This window comes from Harpia harpyja, chromosome 4, assembly GCF_026419915.1.
Source record: "Harpia harpyja isolate bHarHar1 chromosome 4, bHarHar1 primary haplotype, whole genome shotgun sequence".
NCBI lineage: Eukaryota > Metazoa > Chordata > Aves > Accipitriformes > Accipitridae > Harpia > Harpia harpyja.
In genome coordinates, this window is record NC_068943.1 from 52,331,262 (window position 1) to 52,343,644 (window position 12,383).

A 12,383-nucleotide genomic window follows, 5' to 3' on the forward strand; every position below is an offset into this window, starting at 1 on the left:
TCTGCTGTTTTCACACATTGAAAAGCCCCCCAAAGAAGTCCATAACTCATGAAAACCACAAAAAGAAACATTTTTTCTAAGTATTATTCATATTTTTAAAAAGTTCTTACTGTTATTTGACTCAGCCCAGCCAATCTCATTGTTAGAGTTGGAGACATAAAGTATTTAAACGCAAGATCAAGACTTTCTTTATCAAAACACAAGGCTGTATCCAATGGTTCTTTAACTGTGCTCCACATTAAATCTGCCATGTTCCGGGCTGCACTCTGTCGCAACTCCTGGTCTGACAGTTTACATAAATACCTGGAATAAATTACAAATGGAAGAAAAAAAAAAAAAAAAAAAAAAAGGGGGTATGATTCAAACTTGAACATTCCTGGAACACCATCTTGATTATAGCAAATACATATTTCCAATAGCTGTAAGAGTACTAAGGCTTACAATACCACTATCAAAAGTTGGCAACAATAAAAAAACACTGAGGAAAAACAGAACTATGCATAATATTTTTAAAAGTAAATAAATTTCTTATTTTAAACCTCTTCAGATTTCTTTCATTCCACAAAATGACAGGAAACCCATGGAGTTCTTTGGAAATGTAGGTTGGAAGCCTTAAACATCATATGTTTCATGGAAAGGTACCCTCTCCAGATAGCCACATCATGTTTATTTACTTTATTTAAAACTGAAGTCTCACAATCCACAACATATTAATATACTTTAAAACCGGAAACAGTGTCAGTGGACCACAAACAGCATGCTCTGACAGCAAGAATATTCTGAAGATTAATATATCCATGTTTGTGGCCTCAGTCACAGAGCAGAAAAAAACCTGTAATTGTGCAATCACGTTCTGATACACTTAGAGTAAATGTGGTACATGCACATTTTTTCTGCCATAACCATATGCCATCTGTGCTTGTATATCAGTACTCCCTGTGCCACAGTACCACTTTTGCAACAGGTTAGTACAGGAACACATGTCCAAGTTGTTTCTTCTATTGACAGTAATTATGATCTTTAAGGATGCATGAGAAGCATCACCAAGGATCCTAGCAATCTTCCACAGAAACCAAAAATGCTTAAGAATTTTAAACAGCTAAGTTTTTCCTACTGCAGGCATCTTAGATAAGGGGTCATCTAATCATGCACAGAGTCGCAATACAGATATTCTCTGCAAATGGGAGGCAGAAGAAATAATCATTTATAAAAACTAGCTTGCAGAAGCTAGCACGACCTTAGTCTTACCTAAGCAACTACAAGATCAAGACACACCAAGAAAATCTATTTCAAAATGCCTGTAAAGTTCACATATAAAACACTGACACAGTTGAGAATTTCTTCTAAACTGAATGCAGAAGAGAAAAATGTTTAGAAACAAGCTTTCCTGAGCTTATTTTGAAGCAATCAAGGATTGCAAAGTGAAAGGTACACACATACGAGGTTAGCATAATTAATTTTTTCTGCTGTACTTCAGCATTTTGAAGTCTCAGCTACATCCCAACTAGATTAAACTACACAAAAATGCGTTAAAAATCCATTTGTTTGACAACCTAAGCCTGGATCTATCCTTTGAGACTGGCCAAATAGATGCATGAATCTTTTAAAAACCACATGAGATATTAAACTATACTTAACTAGATTAACTCACCATTCCTTTGCATTTACATCATATAAACACCAGTACATTTAAAAAAAAGCAAAAAATATAGGCCCTGATTCTTATTTAGATTGAGGCCTTTTTCACAGCTCTCGTATAGAGGCCTTAAAATAAACACACTTGAATGATACTTAACATTGTCAAACATAGAAAAGAGTCTTCAGTGCAAATAATCATAGAGACCATAGATCTGTGATAGAACGGTACGACAAAAGAAGGACCATTCAGGGCCAAGGCAATCAGATCCTTCACTGTTATTAATTGTGAAATTTGTCTCCTCATGTGGAACACCAGAAATCAGATCATGGCAAGAAAGTAATGCTTCCGTGCTACCATTTCTAAACAAAAGAAAAGTAGCAACAAGAAGGGAATACTCATTTGAAAAAGTTCAACAGCAAACCAGACCCAGTGACCTATCTTTAACCTACAGACAGGTGAGATGAGTTACACTGATGAAAAATGCCTTGATCCATGTTACAAACATAATAATCTCAATAAGACTCTCAGCAACCTCAGACCAATTTTTATCTCCCCACTTTTACATGCAAACTATAATCAGCCCTGGTTCCCAAAGCTTTTCAGCGTTCATAATGCACATCAAGTCATATTTGATTCTTTTGTGAAGGATTTCTAAAGATCTCAAAGATGTTAAAATAAATTATATGAATCTTCTCATTCTACATAGGACAGATAAAGAGTGCTTGTATGCAGCAGACAGGTGGGAATGGACACATCTACATATACAAAAACAACTGTGCTTTTGTGGCTTCACTAGATTTCTGTAACAGGACTTTCACCTGAAATCTTCCTCACACTAGAAAGTTTGGTGAAACAACTATATTAATCTAGTTTATACAACAAAACATTTTTTATTTTAATGCCACAGTATGAGTATAAACCTACTTTCATTCATAAAATTAATGCTACAACATTTTTAAGGTTCTTTCAGTGTGATTACTTTATTTACCCCAAACCTGAATCAGACTTGTGTTATGTTTTCTGTATTATAATATCATTAAGAGACAGTCTTTTTAAAAAATCCCACTTTATAATACCTGAAACTACCATGTAGGTATGTTTTCACAGCTTCAGAAATACTTCAACAGTATTATCTGTTTTGCCAAGGCCCTAAAGACCACTACAGAGAAAAGAGCACTTTTTACTTGTTAACCTGCATCCTAGGTTTTTTTAATGCAACTGCATTATTCTAACCAGGCACAGTATAAATGTAGAAGATAGCATACTTGTCTTTACAAGTATAACTGCATCTACACTAGAAAATTTATCGGCACTACTACACTGGTCATAAATGAAATATGATCTTGTCTTTACTACCAGGATTAAAACTGTAGAAACTTGCAGAGTAGGCCAAGCCTCATTTTTATTGTGGAAAGATACAGTGGCCTAAGCCCACCTGTATCAGTAAACTGGGTCCAGTTTATGCTTTTATCAGTAGAACATTATTAGTAACGAAAAAGGAATCTTTAGTTAGCTCTGGCAATTAATGCACATCTTTCCTTACACTGACCACCTGTACATTTGCTGCGTTGCCTTACATAAGAACAGTGATACCGGAACAAGGCAAAAGGACTATTTAGCCCAAAATAGCCACTCTAAAAGCAGGTAAAAGATTTATCCCATAGAAAAAAAAAAAAATGGATGAACCTATCCACTACTGTGAATTCATATATCTCTCTCTATTTATACTTTTGGCTTTCTCATTAACCTATGCCAGTTAGTTTCACAGTTATGTTTGCATGAAAAACAATCTCCTTTCATTTCTCCTAAGTCTGCAAACTGACAATTGTATTGCCTGTTCTCCATTTCTTGTTTTTGAAAAACTGTGAATTATCATTCTCTATTGTCTTCGTATAACTCGTAACAGCCATCTCCCTGTCAAAGAAAAGTCTTAGATTATGTCTTTCCTCCTATCAACGTAATTTTTTATCTCCTACCTTCTTCGTTACCCTTCCTATCACATAGGTAGTTCTGTTGTTATCTCTGTGAGATGGAATGACCAGAACTGTATATAGTATATAAATGTGAATATGTGACTGATTCATATAACGGCTTAATAATAGCTTCCATTCTGCGCTTTGTTATTTTCTTTAATTTCTAAATTTTTATCTTTTTGATTCTGATGAGCATTAAGTCTTAAAGGAATATATGAACGAAACTTCAAGATCTGTGTAATCTAGTAAATCCAACATTTTTGCCTAAGTAAGACTTTTGGAAAGAAACATACCTCTTTTTCTACATATACATAAAGGATAGCCTATATATGCATAGGACCTGTCCTGCCAGCCTGGCATACTTTAAATTATCAGTAAATATGTATTATCTACATTTAAGCAACACATACACATTAATTATAAAAAAAATCAGTTTTAGTCTACTGAAACTATTTAAATTTGCTGTATTTGGGGATAGAGAGAGTTCAGTTTTAAACGTGCAGTTCCATGTTAGTGTAATGCTTACAATCACATATTATGCTTTGGGACTTCAGCTACTCAGCTGTGAAATAATCTTTTTTCCCTTCATATGACTCCTCTGGATGACAGCTGCAAAAGGGATATCTAGCAGAATGAGTCAGCGCTCCTCAGTGATATGAAGAATTCACTTAAGTGCCTGGCTATTGTCTCCTGACTTGTCTGTTCTTTGTACCTACAGCATAAAGTTTCAGATTTTTGGAGGAGTTAAGTATTTTTTTTCAAGTAAAAACTTCAAGGCTTATTACAAGATTTTTTCATAACATTTAGTAGCAAGCTGTGGTCTTGAGCACTCCCATAAAACCCAAATTCTTAAGAAAAATATTTTTAAGCAGAAGAGTAACTTGCATTCTTTCAGCTGCATTCTCTCTCACTGTACGACACAGGAAGCATCGTGGATCAATTCTGTTCAGAGCTTCGACTTCCTCTGCATATACCAGCGCTATGCTTGTGCCCTGTGTCGAGACTACACAGCTAACACAGGAGCAACTGCCACTTGCTATTTCCTCTCAATGTGCTTGAGCACAGAATGTTCTGTTTCTCCCTAACTGGGGCAGAGGCATGAATCCTTCGTAAAAAATCTCTCAAGATCTGTCTTGAAGTAGGAGAGAGGAAAAAGGGCGTGAGGAGAAAGAGTTAGAACCAAATATGATAATGGTCAGTGCTAGTGCTACACATAGCTGTCAGATTTTACCAAAGGAACGTTAAGTAGGTTATACCAACTGTGATATCAAAGAAAGAATTTTAGGTCTTTCCTTCACGCTATCAAGCACTTTTTGGTGCTTTATAAAGGCACGTATGTATCAAACATACAACTTTATCTCTTATTTCTCATAAAACGGGACTTCATTGCTAGTCTTCTTTCTAAAGGACAGAACTATCCATGACACTTTCAATCAACAATCTTGCCACTGAAAAAACGCTGTCCTCAAAACACAGGAGAACAGTGTTTGTAGCTACTGCTCTCTTGAGGCATTCAATATCTGGAACCATATAGTGCATCTCTCATCTCTGATCTTGAGGCAGAAGTCAGATTGAACCAATGTCTTTTATAACGAGACATCATCAACAACTTGCCCTCATTTATAATTGCAGTAAGTTATGACTTATTTTCTTGAGTCACTTTGTCAATAAGTCTCTTCTTTTTTTCATGAGAATTCTGCAATTTGAAATGCAGAATTCTAAGGTATTAGGAATAATAAAAGCTTCCTTCTGACGAGGTTAAACCCACTTTGCTTCCTTATTGAAAGGTGTAATTTTTAATTCATGTCCTTCATTTCTTTCCTAAACTGCTTATAAACATAGGCCTTTCAGAGGCAAGATATGAATGCTGGTGCTCCATTCCCCAGGCAGAAAATAACATTTATTAGTCTTTTATTAGTAGCAGCAATAATGACAGGATTGTGTCTATGATCTTTGCAAATTCCAGCAGTGGTCTCCTCCACACAAATACACACTTGGCTGTTCATGTCATCCACTCGTAGTAGAAATAACCACAGAACAGGAACATAAAGGTTAGCTCATCTGATAAAAGATGCTGCTAAGATGCCAGTCAGGTGATCTCTCTTTCTGCTTATGCTGATCAGCATTCCAAAACGCAGTTCTTGCAAGGAATCCACATTAGCAGCAATTTGGACTAAGAGTCAATTAGAGCCCCAAGTGCTCATTCTAGACTAAACCCCTCTCCAAACCCTCTTTCTTAGTTTGCAGAGCAGCAGAAGCTATTGCAGGATTTGTTTCAAAGATGCTGTGCTGCTACGCCCAGGACTATATTTGCCTTTTTTTTTTTTTTTTCCCCCCTAAAGTAAAAAGCAGATGGAGACCTAGAGACCCAAGCTGCTAAGACAAGATCTGTAAGCTTGACAACCACATGGGGTAAGCTGCATACATCAAGAAAGTCATCTTTTAACAAAGGAATCTGTGTTAACTTCTGTCCCATATAAAGGTAAAACACTAGAGATTTTTTTGTTATATAGCCTCCAAGCTTCATGTCCTGCTCCGTAAGTGCATCTTCACAAAAAAAGCTTTGGATTTCATAACGTTGAGAAATCCCAGATCTCCCATCAGGATGCAGTTGTGAAAAATGGAAACTGGGGGAACACCCCCTTCCTCCTCTAAACTGCTAGTGATTTCCACAGATGTATCCTGTACCAATATTACCATTCTGATTGACAAGAATGTATTGTAAATGCTAAGAACAGACATCAAGGGCATTATTTATGGCAAGAAGCTGCTGACAAATCACATTCTAAATCAGATGCAAATATTCTGTGGGTAAAGTAAAGAAAAAGAGATGAGGAGAACACAGGAAAAAAAATCTTTTATTCATTCCAGTGACCCTAATTACACCTACAGTTATAAAATAGAAAATGTGTTAAGAATTATAGGATGACAAGCAAGTCAGGATTAACAGCAAAGACTTCAGGCCATGTTACTCTGTCTCACTCAAGTTCCTTCTTATCAGCCTATCTCCAATTGTTGATCCTTAAATGCTTTTTTTAATTTCCATACATTGCAAGAAGATAGGTAAGGCTCATGAACCAAATTCCCACGAACAACTATTAATGGAATATGTACAGAGACAAGAACTTGAAGATCCTCTGCCTGTCCTTCCTAGACTACTTCATGATTAATAACTACCTTTATAAGAAATTACCTTTGTACGATTTCAAAGGTAACATATCAGCATTAAAGGAGTGCACACAGCTGGACTGTAACTCAAGAGTGGTATGTGTTAATAGAAGATCAGAATACTCTTCTCTCTGGTGCTATTGTTTTGGTAGATACCATGTTATTAGCAGGATAGATCGATAGCCAAGCCAGTACTTACAGCCAAAATTCTTTACAATTAAAACCAGAACATTTTTAAATATGAAACACAGTTCTGAGCCTCATTGTTCTGTGCACTTTTTTGTTGCCAATGTAATTATTTTTGTTAAGAGTGTGATTTTATACTGGTATAGTTAAGACAATATAATCTGTAAAGGCACATTTATTGCTATCAGGGAAGTAAGCCATGACCAGTATAAGCACATTTCTAACACTACAGTTACAGGAAATCCAGAGCATTGGAGGAGCTTTGGGCCCATGCAAGAGCAGTGGCCTTTTAGGTTGCCTGCACCAGAAAAGTTTAATGTTGGGCCACTGGAAGGAGAATTAGCTGTGACCACACCCCTCCACCTCCGGGCAGATACACATACACAAGGTATTTTCATCAACAGCTCACGGGATTTTTTCTATTGTCCTGAGAAATCCAATAAAAATAAATTCCTTGTACAATTAAATATCTTTGTAAGTACTTTATTTTTAAAGTGCTTTTCTCGATAGGCAACTTGATATAAAGAAAATCTTTGGGACTGGATATATTTAGATACATAAAAGTGCGAGTAGACTTTTGATCACACTTCAGTTCCTGCCAGCTGGAAATACAGAACATCAAAATGTGAAGCAGTGTTAAAACTCAGTACATGAAATCTCAATGACTACATATTGCTCTTCTACTTACATCATCTCATTGCAAATTTTATGTAAAGTTTTATGAAGATACGGCAGTAAGTGAAACTGTATTACAGATGTACCTGACATGACATGTTAGAATGGGGCTCGATGTCACACTAAAAATGCTATTAACAAGATTGATCTGATTGATCCCGAAATCAGATAGATGTAAGGAACTGCCCAAACTAACTCTAAACATTACCTTCACTCTCCTTGTTGAAATTATACAGTCAGAGCAACAACTTGAACAATTAAAAGTGTATCAGCTGAAATTATAAATAGGTGCTGTCAAAAAGTCCCACAAGAAAAATTCTTAAATTAAAAATTTACCTGATAACATAAGTCCTAAAGGGTATAATGTGCTGCATGACAGCAGGGATGTGTAGCCATATTCTGATCTATAATGCAAAAACATAAATAGATAAAAATTTCATTAATGACATTTAATAAGAATGGTAAAAAATATTGCTGGTACATTTGCACATGCAACCCCACTTTAAAAAAAAGGCTGTGCTGTTTTTCATTCGACTTCAGTTCTTTCAACTTCTTAATTTTCTAATTTTTAAAAATGTTATCTAAGGAATGCTTCTGTGACTTATACACAGGAGTTGCATCTTTTCTTCTAGTCAATTGGAAAATATAAACTTTGTATAAATAGTATTATACTGCCCAGATGTCTCATTTTTGTATTTTCTGTAGTTTCTTCAGTAGGAAAAACTGCTACTCAGCCTCACGGGGTTTCTTTTTCCTTTTTTTTTTAAAGTCTACAAGAAAATTATTCCAATCTTTCTGTTCCTTGCAAATTTCTCCTGAATCAAGTAAAATTATTTTACTTGTGTTGATGTTTTGCTTCTTAGGGCTTATATATCCTATAAAATAAAATTATGATAACCAGTGATTAAGCACAGTTTTTCTACTACCATATTTGCATTTCCATAGTTACCATTCTGCCTTTACCACCTTTGCAAAGCTATATGCAGGAAGAAAACGTATACAGAGAAAAAAAACCCTGAAACAGCTATTTAGCACCGCTGTGAGGAAAAGAGGACCAACCAAACTACTTACACAGGCAAAGTTAGAGGTTCCATCTGCATTTCAAAAAGGAATGCTGAGCCTGTTAAACCTGTTACAGAAAGACAACTACCTGCCAGGTAAGGGATCTAGCATAGATGAAACATCAGCAGGTGTTACTACCACCCACATAATTTTGATCATGTGTCCACACAAATCTTGTGAATGGCTAACACCATCAGTCACTCAAAGCTGTCATGTCAATTTACATCTCCATGTTTGTTCTTAAAAGAATGTTTAATCTTTGCAACTGATGAAATAAATTCTGGTTAAGGACTAAATTCTCACCAGGATTTTGGAAAATTCTGCATGCAGAAAATCTAAATTCTCCTTCTTGCCAGGAGAGAAAAATATTAGGCTGTAGGAAAACTGTATCATCAGCATTTATTTTAAACATTTCCAGAATCAGCCAAATAACTTTTTGAGTCAGTTCTGAAAAAAATATTTTCAGACTTACTTTTTACAATGCAACTAACACTACACAGTAACAATACTAACCTACTTTGCAAGACAAACCAGCCAAATCTTCACATTGCAAATAAGACCACATTTGGAATAAGCTTCTGATTCAATTGGCAGTCTCAAGAAGAAAAAAATGCTAACATCCCAAAGATAGAAAGTGTAACTAGAAGATGCTTGTTCTAGAAACAGGAATTAGGTAACATTTTGACAAGGAATTGCAAGGATGACAAAGATACTATTGTATTACACAATTTCATTTTTAACACCATGTGCTCTTTTGCATATGCAGTATGAAACGCAAAAGAAAATATATTTCTTTGTGAAATAAAAGTAGGAAACATTTTTATAATTTTGTTTTTATAGCTTTCATTGTTTATAGTAATTTTCAGTCTGTATTAATTCAAATTTCTAAAGCCATTTCATTCATCTGTATACTTGCATTACATACAACCTTCATCCTCAGAATTGAATTAATGGATGATTTCACATGTTATAAATGAAAATGTAATTTTCACCATGAACTCAAATATAAATATACTAAATTATTTAAATGACATAAACATATGTAAAATGACATAAAAATAACATATATGAAATTACATTAAAAATCCGCAACTTTCATCATACTTTTTTTTTGCTTCCACTGGCTTTTAAGACAAAGTATTTATTGCATCTGCTCTGTTCTCAAGCTTCAGAGGTTTTTGGTATTTTTATTATTTGCTCTTTATCATAGGTAATTCAATTCTAAAAGGCAGTGCATCTCTCAACAGTTTTTACTTCTGACTTAAGTTTTGAAGTTTTATACAGTATAATTAAACCAACATTTTGGAAACAATCAGCATTATTTCAATTAATTCATCTCCACTGAGAGGGCAGTCATTCCTCCACAACATCCACAAAACTGAAATGGTACAGAATGAAGTAGTGACAGGCTTTTTCAGTGAGATTTAAACCCTCCACAGAACAAGCAGTAGGTCATTGATTTCTCTGTGTCTGCTAGCTTTTTTAAGGAGACCAACACAACATCAGGTAGTTAGACTGAGCAAATACCACAGAATATGAAATGTGAGAAGAAAGGAGGAACCAAGTATCTAACTAAAAAAGACAGCAAAGAAATATCCTAAGAAGGAAAAGTCACTCCTACCACAATACAGGTAGCTAAGAAAGCATCTTGCAGAGCCATAAGCTGGAGGAAAAAGAGTGCCAACTAGTCAACTCCTTATGTGAAGTAAATTGCATTATATTACATTTGCTGGCTTTACTATTACAAACATAAGCTTGTCTGACAAAGACATTTACTCAAACGAGATTTTCCAGATAAAAAAAATTCAAGGAAACATCTTTTCAATAATTTTGATGTCCTCTATACAAAGGGGACACCAGTAATCACAAACAAGTAGCTCAGTTCCCCACAGGCTTTACTAATTTGTGGCAATGGTCTTCTCTTACATGCACCTGTAGAGTGCACTTAATGAGATAGTCACCCTCCCTTATGGAAGAAACAAAGCAAATGCTTTCCACACCACTATGCAGCCTTGTCTGCTAAAAGCTGAATGTCTGGTTGTTAGCAAATGATTTCTTTGACTTCAGTTTACTCTTTCCAGCTTTAACTATTCTACTTCCTGGAGCTTACTACCAAGCCTAACTTTTTAATGAGAAATTGAATGGTTCACCCACACTACAATCTTTCTGAAAATATTTTTGAAACATTTAAGGTAGTAGCTAAACAACTCACAGACTTTAAAATAAATTCCAGCACGGATATTTCTAGGCGTCTTTACAATAATGGCTACTTAACTGCGCTTCTCAAGAGTTAGTACGATTGTGAAAATGTATTTAAGAGTTACTATACACTATGGTTCCGGCTTTACACATTGTGAACCAGTTAACAGCTGACATTGCAGAGCTGTTCACTGAGCTATTATCAACAGGGTCATGCATAAATCTCACACTATCTATAAATCCCATAAACTCAAATGCATTGGGATAAAACCAAGTCAGATTAGCAAAGTTCTTACTGAGATCACCAATATTTTGTTCACAAAAAATACAGTTTTGTGAATGCTTCTTTTTATTGGATTTTGGTGTATCATTTTAAACCGTTTACATTTACCTAAATTATATGAATTATATAGTGAGACGATATAAAAAGAAACAGGGAAAGAGAAACATTACATCAAAATTAGAAGCTTATGCACCATTATAGAGGTAAAGAAAAATCTTTTTTTTTTAGTATCAGCAAGGTAAAATGTATTTTGTCAAAAAAATTACCTGCCTCATTTGGAACTAATACACATATTGCATTTGAAAGTCAGAAGCACTGCTGACAAGTACACTGAGTGACACCAAAATGCGGGAAGTGGATGAATAAAGCACATTACACATACAACATCTTATACTTTCTGTAGTGAACTGACGGATAAAATCTAAAGGAAAAAAAAATTGTTTAAAACAGTTTTCCTCTAACTCACACAGATTTGCCAGCAAAGCCAGTCAGAGTTCAAAAGAAAGATTCTGGTTGAATGGTAAAAGATACAATGCTGGAAGAGGTTGAAGAAACAATGCTTCTACTGGTTATGGTTTGGGTTGAATTTCATTTTATCTGGCAGGTTTAACCATAGCATTCATCTAAAATAGCTACAAGAGACAGCTAAATGTATTACCTACTAGAACAAAAGATAAATGCAAAGTTGCTAAGTAATTATCTGAAAGGAGGAACTTTGCTGAGAAGTATTTTGGGTTAGGGCACACCACTAAGAATAAAAAAAATAAACAATTTATGTGGAGAAAGATAAAGACTTCAAAAAAGGACAAAGAAGAAAGGCAGATGCAGTTTATAAACATGCACTGGTATGGGATATCTAGGAAATGGGATTTGCAGTCAGAATGCTTGCTGAAAAAAATGCTGGCATGATAGGGAGCTGCCACTCATTGTTCAGAATAGTTGTGCCCATTCTCACAAAAAATAAAACAAAAATCAGACATGCAAAAATGTTTGGTTCCATGACCGAAATTTACTTGTAAACCAGAATAACCTACAAGACCATACATTTTCTGCAGATGGTTTCAATGAAGACTGCAGGCTGCACTGACAACAGCTAGAGATGAAGAATTTATCAGATTATCACCTGAAAGCTCATCAGATCATACAGAAAGGGCCAGAAGGTAACACATCTCCACAATTTAACATCCAGAGGTCCTGC

General features: G+C 35.1%; 1 protein-coding gene across 13 annotated transcripts in view; it reads right to left on the reverse strand.

Annotated features, from left to right (window-relative positions):
* Positions 1-12,383, reverse strand: part of USP34 (ubiquitin specific peptidase 34) — a 139,722-nt gene that overhangs the window by 96,697 nt on the left and 30,642 nt on the right. For 12 of the 13 annotated variants that reach the window (XM_052784027.1, XM_052784025.1, XM_052784033.1 and 9 more), the window contains 2 exons: positions 7,978-8,045; positions 111-303 (listed from right to left, as the gene is read on the reverse strand). In XM_052784027.1, the coding sequence (XP_052639987.1) occupies positions 111-303; positions 7,978-8,045 (261 nt within the window). The remainder of the gene's footprint in view (positions 1-110; positions 304-7,977; positions 8,046-12,383) is intronic. The other variant, XM_052784034.1, reaches the window with a different exon arrangement.